General features: G+C 40.9%; 1 protein-coding gene across 2 annotated transcripts in view; it reads right to left on the reverse strand.

Annotated features, from left to right (window-relative positions):
* The window catches only part of furinb (furin (paired basic amino acid cleaving enzyme) b), a 114,286-nt gene that overhangs the window by 16,013 nt on the left and 76,452 nt on the right, over positions 1-21,821 (reverse strand). For both annotated transcript variants that reach the window (XM_061677592.1, XM_061677591.1), the window contains 6 exons: positions 18,309-18,481; positions 9,012-9,224; positions 6,591-6,691; positions 4,713-4,816; positions 787-904; positions 517-696 (listed from right to left, as the gene is read on the reverse strand). In XM_061677592.1, the coding sequence (XP_061533576.1) occupies positions 517-696; positions 787-904; positions 4,713-4,816; positions 6,591-6,691; positions 9,012-9,224; positions 18,309-18,481 (889 nt within the window). The remainder of the gene's footprint in view (positions 1-516; positions 697-786; positions 905-4,712; positions 4,817-6,590; positions 6,692-9,011; positions 9,225-18,308; positions 18,482-21,821) is intronic.

A 21,821-nucleotide genomic window follows, 5' to 3' on the forward strand; every position in this document is an offset into this window, starting at 1 on the left:
GCTTTTTCCTAGTAATTACAATGTCACTTTTGGAAATCATAAAAAAATATTTTAAGATGCTTATAGGCACACAATATTTATTTTAAAGCAGCATTTAACAGCTGTGGAAAGGCACAAACGTAAACAAATATATGTAGATTGAAAATGCTGATTTAAAATCATATCTAAATTTCTATACTATGCTGTAAAAAATAAATGTTTTGTAATAGCACTCAGTAGAGAAAGTGAGTTTTTGCTAGATTATGTTATTACATTTTACCATCCAAAAAGACAACATATTCACTTCAACAGCTATTTTTTTGTGAAATACCAGCAGTTCCCATTTTAAGCACGACAAAGCACTGAGCAAACATTTAAGCAGATGTCAAAACTTGTTGATGCAATTAAACAAGCATGAATTTCTAGCACGTGTAGGGACCCTGCATCAGACATTCGAGGTCTGTTTCATTTCATGTGTGACATTCAGAGTGAAAAAAGAGCTGTATTGACCAGTGTCCAGAGTGTTTCATTGTGTACCTGGGAAACAAGAGGGTAGAGCGTGTGCCCAGTGGACTGACGAGATGAATGGACAGTTTGCCTCTTTGGTTGTGAAGGAGAGTGAGACGAGCCTGAACGTGCTCCAGAGAGCTGATGTAGTCGGGCCGGCCCCAGCAGGCATCAACGTTCTTACTGAACACCAGCCTGCTCCCGATGTCTCTGCAGATTTGACAAGACAGCTTAATAGTGCGTGTCTACACAAATAAACCCCTGAGGAGCAATAGGGTCACTGATGCTTTCACCACTCACCTTGGTTCTGTGAGCATGGTGTGAACACATTGGTGCTGCGGCCCCACTCTGGTCCAGTTTTGCGCTAAAGCCACCATTGCTCCAGCATCCAGGATCCCATATCCGTATGAGTGACTCACTGTGTGAAGAAATCATTACATTACATTGACATTACTTATCCAGCACCTTTTCTAGGTCATTGATTAGGTGAGATTGTTGAGTATTGTGTGTGGAGGGTTGCTGAGCCCAAAAACTAGGTAGATAGTTGAGGGTATACACAAACCAAAAATGTGTATGCTTTAGTAAAAATTCATTAATCCAGCCCCGGAGGCCAGGATTCAAACCCCCAACCTCAGAACTGTGAGGCGGGTGTGCTAAGCACTTGGACACTGTGCCGCAGGCTTAAGTGATAATACTGAAGCACAATAGACCTATAAGATATGCATGAGCTATGAGCTCATAGAAAGATTTAAGTTCCCCCCACACCCCGCCCCAGGTTCAAGTCTCCGAACTGACAGGCTAGGCTAGGATAGGATAGGCTCCAGCTCCTCTTCGACCCTGATAAGAATAAGTGGAATAGAAAAAAATGGAATGGATTTTTTCCCCTCGTTTTGCAGCAATCAGCCACTTTCACACTGACCGCCAAACCTGTCTTTTCCCCAACTTTGGTCTATATCATCATCATTTCGTGTGAAACATATCATAATGAAAGGAGTGGTTAAAGTCAACCTACTCGGTGTATAAAAAGATGCCTATGAATTGCCTCACAATGCACCAGAGTGGGATGGAAAGCGCATAAATGGCAGAAGAAAGGGCAGAGATCCATACATCTCGCGAATCCCCATGGCCATACCTTCAAAATCATGTTACTTATCAAGTCCTCACAGTCACAGAACAGTTATACGTTACGGTGTTTACTGTGCAACACCAAAAGGAGGCTCCTACACAAATTTAAGGACACACATTCAGGTGTTCCCTGAAGTTAGCACAACAATCACCAGCTCAGGTAGTCATCACAAGTCAGTCAGCACACATCAACAGCTAATATTAAACTAGCTACCAACATGTTTTTGATAGCATAGAATAAAACAAAATGTGTATGTGTGTGTGTGCTTTTAAAAGGAATTTAAGAAAGAAAAATTAGTAGATAAAGCTGCAAAGTATAACTTTTCTGTCAGTCACAAATATCTGTAGGCTATTTTCCTGTACAAAACGAAATTGTTGTGGTCTATTTAAATAATTTGATATTTGATTAAAAAAAAAAAGCCAAATTTAATAGAACGACAACATCAACTATAAAACATGATTTCTTTAGTACATACTGTTCAGTTGTTAATATTAACACACTGCTGTCATTGCATTAGTGCAAGACATTGATATTACAGTTAGACTAGTAAGAAGTATGATGAGCCAAAGATTTAATTTATACCTTGGGCGGAGCAATCAATATATCAGTTTCTTGCAATCCGGTATATGCGAAAAATACTTCCGCATTCAGCAAAACGGGTCTGAGGACTTCCTCCCGGTTAAGGTGGATGGTGAAGGGGATCGTGATAAAGCAACCGTAGGGATTTTAAACATCTACAATGTCTTTTTTGAACAAAATATGTCATCACAAAGCCACAAAAGATAGCACCATTCGATGTTTAGCCTTTGTTCGTGTTTACATATATCAGATTTGTATCGATAAATGATATACTGTACATGTACAGTCCCGTGAAAAAGTATTGGGCCGCTTCTTGAATGCTTACATTTTTGGCATGGTTTCCTCACTTTAATGTTTTAAGCTCGTCAAACAAATGTAAATATCAGACAAATATAACCCAAGTAAACTTAAAATGATGTTTTTAAATGGTAATTTAATTTATTAATGAAAAAAAAACCTATTCAAAATTACCTGGGTCTGTGTGAAAAAGTAATAGTTCCCTTAACCTAATAACTGGTTGGCCATCCTCAGCAGCAACAACTGAAATCAAGCGTTTTCTATAACTGATAATGAGTCTTTCAGATCTTTGTAGAGATATTTTGGGCCACTCTTCCTTGCAGAATTGTTTGAATTCAGCAGAAATTTAAGTTTTTTCAAGCATGAATGGCCTTTTTAAGGTCATGCCACTGCATTTCAAGTGTGGACTTTGACTAGGCCACTCCAAAACCTTCATTTTTTTTCTTTTTTTTTTAAATAAGCTATTCATAAGTTGAGTTGCTGGTGTGTTTTTGATCTTATCCTGGCGCAAAACCCAATTGTGCTTCAGTTTGAGGTCACAAACTGATGGTTGAACATTCTCCTTCAGGATTTTCTGAGAATTCATGGTTCCATCAATCACAGCAAGTTGTCCAGGTCCTGAAGGAGCTAAGCAGCCCAAGACCATCACACTACCACCACCATGTATGACTGTTGGTATGATGTTCAACTTCAAACAATCATGTTATCAAACTGTAGTTATGATCGGAAGTCAGCTATCCCGTTTTTCCGGGTTTGGTCACGTGATGCTCTGCGGGTAGCGGAATAAGGTAACAAGCTTGTTAAGTACAGTAACCTTCTATATTACTAGTATTCTGACAATACATATTTAGTTCAGCAACACTATGAGTTTGTTTTCTATGAAAATATGAGGGACACAGACAAACTGCAATAATCATTAATGGCTAATTAAAAAAAAATATATATATATATATACACGTTAACATTACAAACAGAACTCCTGCAACATACATGACCTATTATTATTATCTTACAACAGCGGTATTGTGAGATTATTTTGGTGGGTAGAAAAGCTATTCACAAACCCATCTAAATCCACAGAGACTTAGACTGCTCAGTCTGTCATCATCCATGAAAATGTATATCAATATACAGTGGATAAAAAAAGTCTCTTCACACCTCTGCCAGGTCTTTGTGATGTTAAAAATAATGTGAGCTCTAACCTGTAAGGAAGTCTTTTCGAGAGGAAGAATAAAAATAAACTACTGCGCCAATGTAGTTATTTTTACCTCTTGAAAATATTTTGGTTTATTTTTTCAAATTGAGTTGTACAGGGCGGCACGGTGTTCGACTGGTTAGACCGTCTGCCTCACAGATCTGAGGACCTGGGTTCAATCCCCGGCCCCGCCTGTGTGGAGTTTGCATGTTCTCCCAGTGCCTGCGTGGGTTTTCTCCGGGCACTCCGGTTTCCTCCCACATCCCAAAAACATGCATGGTAGGTTAATTGACAACTCTAAATTGCCCGTAGGTGTGATTGTGAGTGCGAATGGTTGTTTGTTTATATGTGCCCTGCGATTGGCTGGCAACCAGTTCAGGGTGTACCCCGCTTCCTGCCCGATGATAGCTGGAATAGGCTCCAGCACGCCTGTGACCCTAGTGAGGAGAAGCGGCTCAGAAAATGGATGGCTGGATGGAGTTGTACAGGTTATAGGCCACATGAATGGTGGAAAAGTTTTGAAATGATTTATCTTGCTCTTCATTTTAAAATGACAACTGGCATTTGAACTACATTATATATATATATATTTATTTACAGATAGAGCACAATAATGACTACAATAAAAAAACAACAACAACTAGGCGAACAGGGGACTGTTGTATTACCATCTCTCTCTGTCACTCTAATGTACTTAAGCTGGATTCTTCTCAGTACCACTACTGAAAAAACAATGCTATACAGTATACTGTATGCTATCATTTCTTTATATTCAGTTTCCCTGGAATCGTGGGCTAATACACACATTATACACAAAGCAATTCGACATGTAAGTTGTTGCTTCATGAAGTTCAGTCCATTTACTTGCATTACTTCAGACGGATCAGCCACATCCAGTATGGCGGACACACTGACCAATCATGCATGTCCGACATTTCGATGACAGGTGTAAAAACAGAGGCGGATACTTTTGATACTAAATGATGTCAACAGTGCTTAGAGTAAGCAGACAACTGCAGTCAGTACTACCTCTGCGTCCAACTCCATTGGTTTTCCAGTCTCCAGCGCTGAGATGTCTCAGTCGGGCCGTTCTCACCACCAGGTGCTGCATGTCCCTCCAGGTCAGATTCATACTGCAGAGATGGGAAAGAGACCAATTAATCTTTGTGCCACCCAACAGCAGAAGGAGTACCGGTAATTTAGTTCCCATCGTATATTATGAGCTGTCAGGGTTCGCTGATCTCAGACTACAGAGCAAAAGAAAAGTAAGAGGCAATGGGATGTGAAAAACGCTTAGAAGTCTGAATAGCCGTTAGCTGAAATATCATTCAGCAATTACCAATGGAAAGGCAGGAAATTTTTAGAATACAATAGCAAGGTAAAGAAGAGGCCGTGAGGACAATGTCAATTAACCATGACAACTATCCTGTTTCATATTATGGTTTTAATGCTGGTGTAAAACACTGGCATCAAAGTTCTGTGAAGACAGTAAAACACATGATACAACACCAAGTAGTAATGTGTGTAGACCTCTTTAAAATGACTGATGCTGGGGTGCGAGGTGGTCACAAAAGGTAGCCATTAAAGAAGATGAATGAAAAGGCCCAAAATGAAGGCCACACTTGTGGCTTACTTTAAAGCGAATACAGTAATTGTCAGAAATGCTCTAGACCTGGATTGTGGCACATCTCATGATTTTAATGGACAAAATTCCCCATCATATCAATGTCACATCAGCAAGCAGTGCGGGGGCGAATGATGAAGTAATGCAACAGAAGAACGCCAAAACACTTCCTCTTGAATGGATCCATCTGTCATGTCAGGCAAATTAATAGATGAGATGAGATATAGTGTGATAAAGTAGAGCACTGTCACAGATGACAGTCTGTAGTCCCTGCCAGGAGATCAGAGTTGGAAAAATGTCTTCTAAAGCACTGACAAATACAAATTACAGGCATGCCCTTTGAACCCAGCTCCCACACAAATCTTTGATCGGTTATTACTCATGACAAGGAAAACATGCTCAATGTGATCTTTGATGAGACCTACACCTTAGGTCAGATATACTTTAACGTTTGAATGATTATTGGTATGCCATAAGAACAAAAATGTATTTAAGTTTGAATAAGACCAGTGAGTGAAAATATACAGATGATTGACCATCTCAGGCATGTCAGATGCTTTTTGATATCAGGCATTTTCTTGCTAAAACCCTTACCATTAAAGAAAGATAAATTATTGAATCTGAAATTTGGCTGACATAGCTCTTACAATTAAAATGTACAAATCTAACATCTATTGAACGAGCAGGGCTCTTCATTGGTAACTGGACAATAAGGAATGAAAGTTTCAATGTCTGTTTTGTATTTTGCCCTGGCAAGAAAGCTCAAAGTAGCATACAGTCAAAGTGGCATCATTCTATTCTCTCCATGCTGACATTGTTGCCTACATCTGCACTAAAACAGCCTCGTGAGATTATTCAGGGCTTCAGTTAATATCCTGTCAGCTAATTGCTACAATAGGAATTGCAAGCATTATGTAGATAAGAAAACTTAATATGCACATGATATGACAAAAGACAAGCCTATGATGGAACACATTAGAACCGTTAACAGTAATTTGGAATCCTGCATGAGAAATAACCAGAGGTAATCTGTAGATTAAGATGTCATTATCAGACGTAAAATATTCCGATGTATGTGTGGGATAAAGTCACCAATTTGTCTGGCTAATTAACTGATTATAAAAAGATCCGTTTGCTGGGATTTAGGCCGACTCAGTATGCATGTACTTATTCGCATTTACCTCTGAGCCTGCAGTGCTGCATACTAAATACGATTAAAAGACATTAGAATGTCCACCACGCTAGCTCCGTGGTTGGAGCAGAAGAAAAGTGATTCAACTCACTTGGCTTCCAGTGCCAGAGCAATGATCCCAGCAGCGAGTGGTGCTGAAGCAGACGTTCCTGTGTGTGAATCGGTGCACTTTTGCCTGAGGTCTGTTGTCACCTTAGAGACAGGAGTGGAAAGGGAGAAACATATTTAATTTTACACATTGAGTACTCCACTCAAGTATGATGGAAATTCACAGTGAAAGAGCGGTGTTAGACAGTCGACGACCAGAGAACCAGAGGAGATCCTTTTAAGAGCAACAAGTAACAGGAAAGAAAATGGAAGCGTCAGCTTGTATGTATGCTCAGTTTCATGTCATGGAGCCAAAGAAGTGAGAGACCAGGGACGCCATTTTTACATGAGAAGGATGTAGTAAAAAAGTTTTGCATAGTACATACAGATAACGTTATCAAACAATCCCCACTCACACAGCTACAAAAAAACGCCTGAAGACAATGTCATTTACATAACATGCCCGTGCGGCACACACAAACTGCTTGTTGTCCTGTTCTTGAGAATGCTACAGAGACAGCTGTGTATGTAGCTCCCCTATTCACGCTTTTTGTAATGCCCTAAGATGCCGCCAAATACCCTGCTCCTCATACGGCGCCATGTTAGCGGAGGACCAGTTAGCGTTGGCCATCAGCTGACAGCCGGGTGTCTTGACAGCAAACGTGATGGAAGAATCCAGTAGAGATCCGACAGACGGGCAAAGCTCTTTGTAGGATTGACGGTGGAGAAATCCAGGTGGTAACCCTCTCGAGACAATGTAGAGAAAGGTCCAGATTGCTTTTGGCAGTGGTGGAAGTTAACAAGTGCAGAAAAATGCCAAACTAAAACAGCTCACTTGCATAAAACAGGGCTGCCCCCTCAGAACGACAAAGATAGTTGTTGTAAAAGTGCGCTGTGTGTTCTTGATCCTTAAGGCATTTTGACGAAAGCATATCACAGACATGTTTTTAAGACACCTGGGAACTGTTTTAAATTGTGAACAAAGTGCATAGAGCGGCTGAAATAAGTATTTAACACATCAACATTGTTCTCATTACGTATATTTCCAAGGGTGCTATTGAATTAAAAATTTCACCAGATGCTGGGAAAAACCCAAGTAACCCATACATACAAAGAAAGTAGAACAAATTAGTTCAGAAATTAAGTTGTGTGTTATAATGTGAAATGACACAGGGGAAAAGTATTGAACACACCAAGTGGTATTTATTTAATACTTTGTACAAAATCCTTTGTTTGCAATGACAGGTTCAAAGACGCCTCCTGTATGGAGAAACTAGTCGCATGCATTGCTCCGGTGTGATTTTGCCCCATTCCTCCACACAAGCAGTCTTCAAATCTTGAAGTTTCCATGGGCCCGTGACCAATGCCATCGTTATGTTTTGCAACAATTAGTTTGCGATGGTCTTGAGACAGATCTTTGCTCTCCCATCATGAGATGTGTCTTGATGCAAACCTTGACAATGAGACCTTTTTGTAGGCCATCAATTAAGACTGAACCAGCTGATATTCATTTGCACTGACAAGAGGCTGGATTGCTGTATGATTATTGATAGATTTTAGGTGTTGTCTTGGGTTTCCATGCGTTTTTGCACCTCCCTTTCTTCATGTGTTCAATACTTTTTTCCCTGTGTCATTTCACATTTTTAAACACAACTTAATTTCTGATCTTATTTGTTCTACATTCTTTGTATGTATGGAGTACTTGGGTTGTTCCCAAGATCTGGTGAACATTTTGTGTCAATAGCACGTTTGGAAATATATTTAGTGAGAAAAATGGTGATGTGGTAAATACTTATTTCAGCCGCTGTATATGTCTCCTATAAAAAGAAACCACTGATCAAACACGTTTTCTATCTGTCAATTTTCACAGCTGCAAGTACATTCTGTTCATCATGGGTGTGAAAAATATCAAAAGACAAAGTTTGAAGGGATGTTACGTAAACTAAATGACTAAATGTACTACTACTTTCATTTTTTAACAATAAAAACTTTGTCATCTTTGGCAAAGAGAAATTCAACGCTACCTGTAAAAAAAAAAAGGAAAAAGAAACAAAAGAGGATACCTATATATTTGTTTTGGCCGCCTGCAGCATGCCTCTCCTTTGAGAGAATGTTAGATTTGATAATCTGTTCCTTGTCCTTGAGGCAAGCATTTCTTGACAAGTAGCTCCAAGAAGGCATGTTGCGCTTTCTCAGGCATTGTCAGCTTCGCTTCTTGTGTGCTACACTTCAGTCACACTTATTTTGACAGCAGACAGATTCCCTTAATGTGTGTTTAGGTTAGAACAAGGATTGATTTTGAATGCGTAAGCTTACAAGTTGAAACAATGCATCATTTTGACATGTATACTGTTTTTTTTGCTTCCTTTCATTCCAACACAAAACCAGATAGTTTCAAGGTGTGTATACCTTCGTGTACACTTACTATCTGTTTTTCCCCAGGGTTTCCAGAGCTGAAGGTGGTCGCGAGGGTGGACGAGCAAGGCTCACTGTACCATGGCACATTTCCAGATTGCGTGGTGCTGCTGATGGACAATGTGTAGATGCTGTTGGTGTAGCCATCACAGTTACAGTTGTCCTGCTCTCTGCCGCCATTTCCTGAGGCCCACACAAAAATGGAGCCTAGCCCACCACGTCCCTGAGGTAAAGAACGAACAAAAAAAAAAATCACATAATTACAAATGACTGCACAACGGTAATGCGCAGAGACAGCAGATTATATCCCACTTCTTAAATGTCTTGTCAGTTGCATGTTGTCTTTCAGAAACTGAGCTGTACAACCATAAGTCTTATTACCTTCTTAACATAAGGTACCGTGTTAAAACAGAAGACAAACAGAAAAAAATTATTACAAAATCTGATCAAGATGAATATTTAGAGACCAGATATGAAAGCTGCTAAAGAATTTTGTTCTAATCTCCTAAAACACAAACTACTGTATATCATCCATTCAATCCATTTAAGTGTGCACTTTACAAGCAGACTAATCGTAAGGTGATTTATCTCTCATAAGAAGAATATGACTGAAGCAATAAATTATGTAAATTGTCAGTTTCTTTATTTATTAGAAAACACACCAGGAATGTGATCTTATATCTTATCTACAGAGACTTTTTGATGGAATGCCCTACAGCTGTAGCATTCTCAATCAGAGCGACAGCAGATGAAATAATCTTGATTGTAGCCTTCATGTACTGGTTACTTTTGACTTTCAGAATCAATTTTGAAATGACCCACTCTAAAGGCACAGAGTGGTGTTGCCCTTTCATACACTGATGGCTTGCTTTTGTCCACATGCAGCCCATAGTGGTTGCACATCTATAGACCAGTTATGTCCCTTTTGGCCATGATGTGGTCAAACAGAGGGAACAGGGCCATCTGCTGTCAGCATGCTACAGCTTTGAAATAATCTCTGTGAAAAATGTCCTTTTCGTTTGGTCTATGTTGGTCTTCTTTTTTTAGATCAAGGGTTGGCAACCTTTGGCACGTGTGCCACGGGTGGAACATGGCATAAACACTGGCACGTTAGGTGTTAAGCTTTCCCATTCATTGTGCAATGAGGAATGCTTTAGGGGGGAGGCTGTATGTGCTAAGCGGGAAGCCACACAGAGTGTCTGTATCCATAGATATGAACACATGCGCGTAATCGCCCGGCTGACCAACGTGCCTATGGAAGGCAACACATGGACATTGAAATTAAGTCCTAACTTGCTCATTTCTCAACTGAGGGTTACTGTTTTGTCAATGCCAAAGCGTATTCTATCAATACATCCATCCATCCATCCATCCATCCATTTTCTGAGCTGTTTCTCCTCTCTAGGGTCGCGGGCGTGCTGGAGCCTATTCCAGCTAACATCGGGCAGGAGGCGGGGTACACCCTGAACCGGTTGCCAGCCAATCGCAGGGCACATACAAACAAACAACCATTTGCACTCGGATTCACACCTACGGGCAATTTAGAGTTGTCAATTAACCTACCATGGATGTTTTTGGGATGTGGGAGGAAACCGGAGTGCCCGGAGAAAACCCACGCAGGCACGGGGAGAACATGCAAACTCCACACAGGCGGGGCCGGGGAATGAACCCGGGTCCTCAGAACTGTGAGGCTGACGCTCTAACCAGTCGGCCACCGTGCCGCCATGTTTGAGACATAAAGATATTAAAAAAAAAAAAACAGTCACTGAGCAATAAAGGTTTGCCAGTAATTTGGTAATTCCTTATTTTTTTTTGACAATTGTGCAAAAACATGCAGAGTCCTCTAGCAATTAGCGCAGTTTGAAATGACTAATAGAAAAATAGTCCGGGTGCAATGACCATTGTGCAAAGGGCGCCGAGACTTCAAGAAATGCATGCAGTTTAAAGTGACCAGGAGTGACATTTTCATACTGTTTCATCTTTATAAACCAAACAGATCATATTGTGCAGCAGTCTGGAGATTTTTCCTCTCTAACACAACGTCATTAATTTAGCAGTGCACATGGAGGATCTGATAAATAATTATTTTCTTCATCCCCACCAGAATCCTTTCGTTTATTTATACACCAATTACTGCAGTGCGCAAATCCATCTATTGTTCTGCATCGGTGACTGCTGCTCTTTGAGGAATGCTTCATTTCCCATGAATGAATTTGCCAGCACCCTTCAGTTCTGGCAAATGAGAAATCAGGATATTAGCCTGACGCAATATTCCCCTTACAACCTTCAAGGACTAGTCAAAGGACAATTGACAACTCCCACTGCCAAGTTACCATGAGCAGTACAGATCGGGCTAGTTCAGGTAAGCAATATTGTTGAATTTCCACTGTCAAAAATTGTGAAAAGAACAAAAACAAAACTTCTTTACAATAACACATTTGGCACCCTCGTGCTGAGGTACTAACTGTATGGATATATTATGGGATGAGCAATTAATTTTTCAAAGGGGCCACGTGAGGAAATGTAATGGTTGTCAAGGACCACACCATGCTAACCTCAACTGTGTTCAAAATAAATATATCTTTATTTAAACCATTAAAATTTATTATTTTATTAAGCTGTCAATTGTCGAAATAAGTAGGGTTTTATTTATATAGCACTTTTTAAAACATGCAGTGCTTCACAGGCACAGACCGTACATGTGTAAATTTACACAGGTACTGTAGGTTAAAGTAGACAAACGTAGAAAAAGTAGCAAACATGATACCAAGAGAAATTAACTAGAATAAAATAAAACAGAACGGGAGAACAAGAGAGGTCTACAGAAAGGCTTGAAACGATAAGGTGTAACTTCCAGAACAAAATAAACGTGTAACATTTAATGATACTGTTGATAATACATACTAGAGTCTTACACATCAATAAACAATTGAACAGTGTTTAACTTGAGAATTATTTGTGCAAGAAATTTTTTTTGCACGAAACATTTGTGCATAGCGCACTCTAGCCACTACATTACACATCCTCGGCAAAGCCTTTAAAAGAAGCATTTGACTCATCTTTACTCTGAAAAAGAAGACCCAGTGCCGCGACATTTGATTAATCACCGTAGAACTCATCGTTGATTACTTGGTCCGGTGCCTCCTGCAGTGCATCATGAACACAGCATGCCATCCTCTGTGCCATCCATGGCATTTGTGAGGCAACATTTTTGTAATCCCTTTGAAATTATGTCGCTGGGTAAAGCGCATCCCAATGCGTCTTTTATCCATGCGGTTATTTTGCACCAGTTCTGGTTTTCTTACATTGGCACCTGCAGGGAATGACTCCCCGAAGTCATCCACTCATTCCATTTTTTCCGCATGTGCTTTTTAAAAGGGCAATTGCACGATAGGTCCATTATCTGCAACTGCCCAGTCATGCCACAAGAAATGATTACCAAGTCAGTTTTATTTTCCTTTAGGATTTGTTTGACGGCTGGCATGCGATGGCACCTGCATTTTGTGACAGTCGCTCATGGTTACACCAGATAGACCTAATCCAGTCCTTGGTAAGTGCTTCATCCATCTCGCCTTTCGGGTGGCATCTCGTCATGACACCTGTTGGCCAAAGGCAGTTCTTGGGAAGTTTTTCGTTTAAAGATTATGTATGGCTTCATTTTAGTCCCATCTCCATAAACCTCCAGTCCCCCCCCCCCCCACCCCCCCCCCCCCCCGTTCCCAGTAGACTTTATCTTCAATGTTTTTCCACCTTTCTGATAGATTGTGTGAGTGCTTGGCAGAGCAAAGGTGAGGGGTGTTTGATCAGCATATTCAGCCAATTTCGTATTCTTGCTGCTTTCTCAGTCGAATAATGAACTCCTGTTATTTCGTCAATGTATCCTCCTAATCAGTTGGAAGACGTGCAATTGTTGTTCTGCGCCTAACAGAGAGGTTGTGCCTCCTCATAAATAAGTAGCACTAGTTAGCGGATGCCCTGAAGGTCTTGGTTACCTTTATTCCTCATTATGGTCAAAGCCTTGAGATGACGTTTGACAGTGTTGGTAGCGCAGCCACTTGCCCTCTGTTCTGCTACAATCTGCAGCAGCTCTTCCTCCATCTCTGAAAACTGTGGGACAATAACACGTCCTGAAGCTCTTTGCTGGAGGATGGGTGGATTTTCTCCTACGTTTTCCTTCACAATCGCACGTTCGATTCGCTTACTTTGATTACTTGGTCCGGTGCCTCCTGCAGTGCATCATGAACACAGCATGCCATCCTCTGTGCCATCCATGGCATTTGTGAGGCAACATTTTTGTAATCCCTTTGAAATTATGTCGGGGGGTAAAGCGCATCCCAATGCGTCTTTTATCCATGCGGTTATTTTGCACCAGTTCTGGTTTTCTTACATTGCCACCTGCAGGGAATGACTCCCCGAAGTCATCCACTCGTTCCATTTTTTTCCGCCTGTACTTTTTAAAAGGGCGATTGCACGATAGGTCCATTATCTGCAACTGCGCAGTCATGCCACAAGAAATGATTACCAAGTCAGTTTTATTTTCCTTTAGGATTTGTTTGACGGCTGGCATGCAATGGCACCAGCATTTTGTGACAGAGTCGCTCATGGTTACACCAGATAGACCTAATCCAGTCCTTGGTAAGTGCTTCATCCATCTCCCCTTTCGGGTGGCATCTCGTCATGACACCCGTTGGCCACAGGCATTTCTTGGGAATTTTTTCGTTTAAAGATTATGTATGGCTTCATTTTAGTCCCATCTCCATAAGCCTCCAGTCCTCCCCCCCCCCCCCGTTCCCAGTAGACTTTATCTTCAATGTTTTTCCACCTTTCTGATAGATTGCGTGAGTGCTTGGCAGAGCAAAGGTGAGGGGTGTTTGATCAGCATATGCAGCCAATTTCGTATTCTTGCTGCTTTCTCAGTCGAATAATGAACTCCTGTTATTTCGTCAATGTATCCTCCTAATCAGTTGGAATACGTGCAATTGTTGTTCTGCGCCTAACAGAGAGGTTGTGCCTCCTCATAAATAAGTAGCACTAGTTAGCGGATGCCCTGAAGGTCTTGGTTACCTTTATTCCTCATTATGGTCAAAGCCTTGAGATGAAGTTTGACAGTGTTGCTAGCGCAGCCACTTGCCCTCTGTTCTGCTACAATCTGCAGCAGCTCTTCCTCCATCTCTGAAAACTGTGGGACAATAACACGTCCTGAAGCTCTTTGCTGGAGGATGGGTGGATTTTCTCCTAAGTTTTCCTTCACAATCGCACGTTCGATTCGCTTCCTTTGACGGTTCACGGTTTCCCACATCTTCGACCGCGGTTATTACTGTTTTTTTTTAAATTTTATTTAATTTTTTTAAAAAGAGGCCACGTCCCTAGCCCTTTTCGTCAACATTTCATTTCATTTTTTTACATTCTATCTTAGGTTTATGGTAAAGCAAACTCATGGGTAGCCGTTCTGCTGTTTAGTGCAGTAGCAACAAATATGCTATGCTAACGATAGCAACATGACAAACTGCTGCGAGCAGGTCAGGAATCTCAGATTGGCGGCGCACATTACCGTAATATATATAAATGTGTAACATTAGACGTTACATATATTGGATTGTAAGTGTACACCTTACTCACAACCCTTAGGTACCAGTATACAATTATACGTGATTTTCTTTTTAAAAATTTTAAATAGCGGCACGGTGGACGACTGGTTAGAGCGTCAGCCTCACAGTTCTGAGGACCCGGGTTCAATCCCCGGCCCCGACTGTGTGGAGTTTGCATGTTCTCCCTGTGCCTACATGGGTTTTCTCCGGGCACTCCTCCCACATCCCAAAAACATGCATTAATTGGAGACTCTAAATTGCCCGTAGGCATGACTGTGAGTGTGAATGGTTGTCTGTTTGTATGTGCCCTGCGATTGGCTGGCAACCAATTCAGGGTGTACCCCGCCTCCTGCCCGATGACAGCTGGGATAGGCTCCAGCACGCCCGCGACCCTAGTGAGGATAAGTGGCTCAGAAAATGGATGGATGGATGGAAATTTTAAATACCTATATTCAATCTGCTTTATCGACTTTTAAAAAATATTTTTAAAAAATATCTACGCATTATACATACGAAATTACAGTACTTTTATTTAAAAATAACAGTGAATGTGTACTTTATCGCGGCACGGTGCCTGACTGGTTAGTGCGTCAGCCTCACAGTTCTGAGGACCCGGGTTCAATCCCCGGCCACGCCTGTGTGGAGTTTGCATGTTCTCCCCGTGCCTGCGTGGGTTTTCTCCGGGCACTCCGGTTTCCTCCCACATCCCAAAAACATGCATGAATTGGAGACTCTAAATTGCCCATAGGTGTGACTGTGAGTGCAACTGGTTGTTTGTTTGTATGTGCCCTGCGATTGGCTGGCAACCAGTTCAGGGTGCACCCCGCCTCCTGCCCGATGACAGCTGGGATAGGCTCCAGCACGCTCGCGACCCGAGTGAGGAGAAGCGGCTCAGAAAATGGATGGATGGATGGGTGTACTTTATCTCCATGGCTGAGGTCTCCTGACCGGCAGGTACTGGCACGCTTGACACCACTAATGTAGTGATTTGTAAGTAATCAACAGGATCTTGTAGTTTATTCAGAATTTTACTGGAAGCCAATGGAGGGACGCAAAAATATGGGTTTTGTGGAACCTCCAGCTAGTTCTTGTTTGAAGTCTAGCTGCTGTATTTTGAATTAGCTGTAAGCGTTTTACAGGAGACTGACTGAGGCAGGTATATATATTGAAATGACATATACAGCATAACTATTTAATCAACGTTCACAAAATTCATGCCTACTAGACTTTACACCGATCTGATTGGCCTGATCGGTATTGGCCGATAATTAGCATTTTATGCTGATTTGCTGATTGGCTTTAATGACATAATTCGCCGATCCAATCAATGCTCCGCAAAAGACATTTACTCCACGTCGCCACCGTGTACAGTATATTTGAATCCAAAAGCTAGTTTATTTTTAGCCCTGTCGCGTGTCTTTTATTTACTGTAAATATCTGACCACCATCCATCCAATCATCCATTTTCTGTACCGCTTATCCTCACTAGGGTCACGGGCGTGCTGAAGCCTATCCCACCTAACTTCGGGCGAGAGGCACCCTGAACTGGTCGCCAGCCAATCGCATATGTGACCACCAATAAAGTTATTGAAAAAATAAACATTGGCGGTGTGGGACGGACAAAACGTAATGCCCGGATCAGACTACAAGACAAATTTGGTCCTTCACGATTGGACTATGTCAGACTACTGCAATAAAATCTTGTATTCCGATACCACCGCATCCCGTTTTTTACGATCATTGGGCTTCATTTTGTCAACTCAAATGCGACTGGATACACCCGTTACCATGGCGACGACAACAATAATGGATCATGCTGTGTGTTTATAAGAACAAAATGGGGAAAAACGTGTGTTGGTCGTCACCGGTGCTCGGGAGAGGACGTTCGTTTAAGGCTTGCTTGAGGTATGTAATTTTTAATACGATACGGCTTGCAAGCAGGCAACAAAACGTAAGCGAACATGCAGGCGTTCTGTCGACTCATGCTCTAAAGGTTTGGTGTGTGTGAAGTAATTTAATTACAGTAAGTTAGCACCCATTATTTCTGTCATGTTGTAATGTTGGTTTGACCTGACTGATTAGAATACATGATCTGACTAGAGCAGTGATTTCCATCTTTTATGGAGCCAAGGCACATATTTTACAATTAAAAAATCTCATGGCACACAAACAAACAAAAATGTCACAAAAAGTGGATACAATAATTACTGTATATACTTCCTGCCACTTTATAGAAGACCATCTGTCTGTCACTATGCATCACTGGCATAAATAGATGAACAAAGATGCATTATTTATTGTAAATATAACTTTTGGAGCAATTAAGTACACAAGTATATACAGTAAACGAACAAGTAATATAAATAGACACATTGCTCCACCTTGTGATCGGATCGGTGATGTTTTTTTTAAACTCGTTGATCGGCCCCAAAAATCGTGAACGTGTAAAGCCTAATGCCTACAGTGGGGATCAATGCTTCTATATTTTAAAGGGCCATATTTTGGCTATTTAGACCTCCGTAGAGTGACTCTCGAACATGGACTTAGTATAAAAGTGTCAATTTCATTTAAAAAAAAAACCACATTCACATTATTACCATTTAAAAATTCTAAATGTTCAGCGCATTCGATTCACTTTGGGAATGATTTTCCAACATTCCAAAAATTCCACAATTTTCTAAAAGTTTTCCACATTTTTAACCAACAAAATTAATATATTAGGACATACTCTACATTATTCCCTCCTGCTGCATTTCTTCGCCGATTCAAACCGTTTCAACACAAAATATTTTCCACATTACGAAAATTCCCACACATCAAAGATTTAACCATTTCCACCAAATTTCCCCACATTTGTAACCAACAAAATTCCCGTATTAGGACATATTCTACATGATTCCCTCCTCCAACATTTCTGGAACGATTCAAACCATTCCAACTACAAACTGTGCAACTCATTCTACGTCATTTTATATCATTCAATAACATTCAATATAATTTCAAAACATTCCACGTTTTCATATAATTTCATTCAGCATTTCAGTATTCACACGCAATTTCTCCAGAAACTGCACAGTCTGGTTTGATAGAGCTCTTCTTGTAGCAAGTGAGGCCAAATTTAATGCACTGCTCAGATGCAACTTGCAGTGGCACTGCTGATGCAGACACAGGCCATTTGTGGCCTGAATAAGACCGGCTAAGGCCTAAATCCATGCAATCAAAGACATTTAGTCAAACGGCCAGCCTAAGTCACCACAGAATCCTCCCGTCTGTGTGACATGATAAACAGAATTGGAAGGAGACAACACCCTCAATTTCAAAACATATAGAGTTTAAAGATGTTTGTGCATCTTGTTAATGAGATTAGGAAAAAGCACTATACAGTGTCAGCCAAGTTCATTTCCTTGTTGAATTTATTGGTGGATTACACTGGATCCCAATGGTTTGCTGTCACCCTGGTTTGATGTCACAATATTTACGAACCTAGCCTGCATATCCCAGAGTCAGGGTTTACCATTTCCTTTTGTAACCAAAGAGTACTGTTTAGTGGAATAGTTTCATTTGGACAGAATTCAACTGAAACAATAGTGTGTGTGCTCCAAAATGTTAAATGTTATGTTGCTTAACAATTAAAATATATTACACTTGTCGTTCCAGTGCCCAGGCATCATTAAAATTTATGAAAAGACCTACAAGTCCAAGGTTATGGTCTGACTGACCTTTGTGATTCCCTGCTGGAAAGCCTCCTTCGCAAGCTTAGCAGGGCCGTCCAGTGATTTGCCATCATCTTCTGGGCCCCAGCTGGCACTATATATGTGGATGTACTGAGGATTGAGACCAAGTGAGTGAGCCTCCACCAAATCTGTCACCTCCCCATCCAACATACGGACTCCTGTAAATGCACACACAGAGCAGCTCAAATTAGGTATGTGGTTAAAGATGTGAGAGGTGGAGGAGAAAGAACAGCAGCGTAAAATTCAGCTTCAGAAGTTAGAGATGTTAAAAACCGAGGAAGGGGAGAAAAAGCATGGGATAACAAGCAGGGGAATCTTCTCATCAGTTGAATTATCACCACCTATTACTGTCTACAACAAGAAAAAAAACACAACTGGGAAAATAAAGATTTCCAATCCACTTGTAATGGGTCAAAAGTATGCTCATAAATGCTGAACTGATGGGCAAACAACTAAAAAATGAGCTGAGAGTTCAGAGAGCCTGCAACAGAATGGTATGTCCACAGGGTAGAACCAAAATGACACCTTTAATCACACCTTAACACGCCACTGCCTAGGCGTTTGATGTGAGCAGCCTCAGATCAGTCCAGTGAACATTAATGGCAGTAGAGAAGTGTGAAATGAACCACCTTCAAATGAGGTCTATTAAAGGGACTAGAGCCGCAGAGCTGAGACAAGACTGACATTCACATTAAGACTTCAATAATCGATTCCAGACCACCCGCTGAGTCCCTTTATCAGAGCTGCACACAAATAAGTAGCCTCTCTGGAGGTAGAAATTTGGCTCTCAAAAGTTTGAATACCAAGTAGCAAACAGTGACACACACAAAAGATGTTTACTTGGTAATCATTATGAGCAGACTGTTATAATCACTGTTGTTACAATTCTATTTTACTTCCTGCAGCTCAGCGACACAAACACTGCTGTGTGAGTTCCCAGGAACGTCAGTAAGTCAGAGGTAGGTGGTAGTACCGCAGATGAATGTGTCTCTGCGTGCCAACATAAGCCAAAGAGATGGAGGAGCAAACATTAATTGAGCCAATTCATGTCAACTGCAGTGTTTAAACGCTTATCACTTATCATTGCTCAGCAAGGATACAACCATTAAAGTGTCCCCTATTGTACTTGTGAACATACAGAAGCAAAATACAGCTGCTCATTAGCGAGTTCTAAAGACGTGAACAAATTCACAGAGGATTAATTCCTGAAAAGCAGGGCCAATCTATTGCTCCATCGGGAGACAAATGGTAATGAAGACAAAGGAGAGTTATGGGTAACATCTGGAATGGGGCTGATTCAAGTTCCTCAGAGCCTGCATGCAACATCTGGCTGGCTTCTATCAACATGCAAATTAACAGATCATTTGATGCCAAAACAAATGTCCTTTGATCAATTACAGGACTTTTTCAGAAGCATCTTTAAAAAAATGAATAAACCATTTTGAATATATTGGCAAAGCCAAAGTCAAACACCTCAAAAGTCAACTTGGAGTTCAACCAAAACTTACTGCCTCAAAGGTCAAACAATCATAACTCATTTATTACTTTTTTTTTTCTACAGCTGCTCAGAACAATATCCATCGTTTCAAGCATCCATTCCTTTTCTACCATGTGTCCTGTTGAGCGTCACGGCTGATTTTGGTGAGAGGCAGGGTACATGTAGACTTACAACCATTCACACTCAAATCCACAACAATGGGCATTTGAGAGTCTTAACCCTAACCCTAAATCAAACCCTAACCCTTTACCTGACCTGCATGTGGAGAAAACATGCTAACCCCACACAGCTGCCCATATGAATTACAACCCCAATTCCAATGAAGTTGGGACGTTGTGTTAAACATAAATAAAAACAGAATACAATGATTTGCAAATCATGTTCAACCTATATTTAATTGAATACACTACAAAGACACGCTATTTAATGTTCAAATTGATAAACTTGATTGTTTTTAGCAAATAATCATTAACTTAGAATTTTATGGCTGCAACACGTTCCAAAAAAGCTGGGACAGGGTCATGTTTACCACTGTGTTACATCACCTTTTCTTTTAACAACATTCAATAAACGTTTGGGAACTGAGGACACTAATTGTTGAAGCTTCGCAGGTGGAATTCTTTCCCATTCTTGCTTAATGTACAGCTTCAGTTGTTTAACAGTTCGGGGTCTCCGTTGTCGTATTTTACGCTTCATAATGCGCCACGCATTTTCAATGGGAGACAGGTCTGAACTGCTGGCAGGCCAGTCGAGTACCCGCAGTCTTTTACGACGAAGCCACGCTGTTGTAACACGTGCAGAATGTGGTTTGGCATTGTCTTGCTGAAATAAGCAGGGGCGTCCATGAAATAGACATTGCTTGAATGACAGCATATGTTTCTCCAAAACCTGTATGTACCTTTCAGCATTAATGGTGCCTTCACAGATGTGTAAGTTACCCATGCCATTGGCACTAACACAGCCCCATACCATCATAGATGCTGGCTTTTGAACTTTGCGTCCATAACAGTCCGGATGGTTTTTTTCCTCTTTGGCCCGGAGGACACGACATCCACAATTTCCAAAAACAATTTGTAATGTGGACTCGTCGGACCACAGAACACTTTTCCACTTTGGATCAGTCCATCTTAGATGAGCTTGGGCCCAGAGAAGCCCGCGGAGTTTCTGGGTGTTGTTGACAAATGGCTTTTGCTTTGCATAGTAGAGTTTCAAGTTGAACTTACGAATGTAGCGCCGAACTGTATTTACTGACATTGGTTTTCTGAAGTGTTCCTGAGCCCATGTGGTGGTATCCTTTACACATTGATGTTGGTTTTTGATGCAGTGCCGCCTGAGGGATCGAAGGTCACGGGCATTCAATGTTGGTTTTCGGCCTTGCCGCTTACATGCAGTGATTTCTCCAGATTCTTTGAACCTTTTGATAATATTATGGACCGTAGATGATGAAATCCCGAAATTCCTTGCAATTGTACGTTGAGGAACATTAAACTGTTCGACTATTTTCTCAAGCACTTGTTCACTAAGAGGTGAACCTCGCCCCATCTTTGCTTGTGAATGAGTGAGCAATCCAAGTAGATACCATCCTCAACAGCATGTACTGTATGTGAAAGCACAACAGCCAAAGGCTGGAAATGATTTTTCTTCATCTTTATTGCACTGAAAATATGTACAGTATTCTTTTATTTTACAGCCAATACTATTTTGATAATCGATTAATCGTTGAGAGCACAGGTGTCAAATTGGTGGCCCCGGGCCCACCACATAATTTTATGTGGCCCGTGAAAGTAAATCAAAATTGCTCATTGTGTTCTGGTGTAATACCATTGAGATATTTGCAAGCATGTTTTTGTTACCAATCCCCCTTTGAAAAGTTGTATAGTTGAAAAACATGTTTTTATTGGCTTCTGATTTCAAAACTGGCTATTCATCAATGTGTTGTGTATACTGTATGTAATGACAGTATAGGAGGTAATCTTTCATTTATATGGGTTCACAGTTGT

The sequence above is a fragment of the Phycodurus eques genome, chromosome 5, assembly GCF_024500275.1.
Source record: "Phycodurus eques isolate BA_2022a chromosome 5, UOR_Pequ_1.1, whole genome shotgun sequence".
NCBI classification, from domain to species: Eukaryota; Metazoa; Chordata; class Actinopteri; order Syngnathiformes; family Syngnathidae; genus Phycodurus; species Phycodurus eques.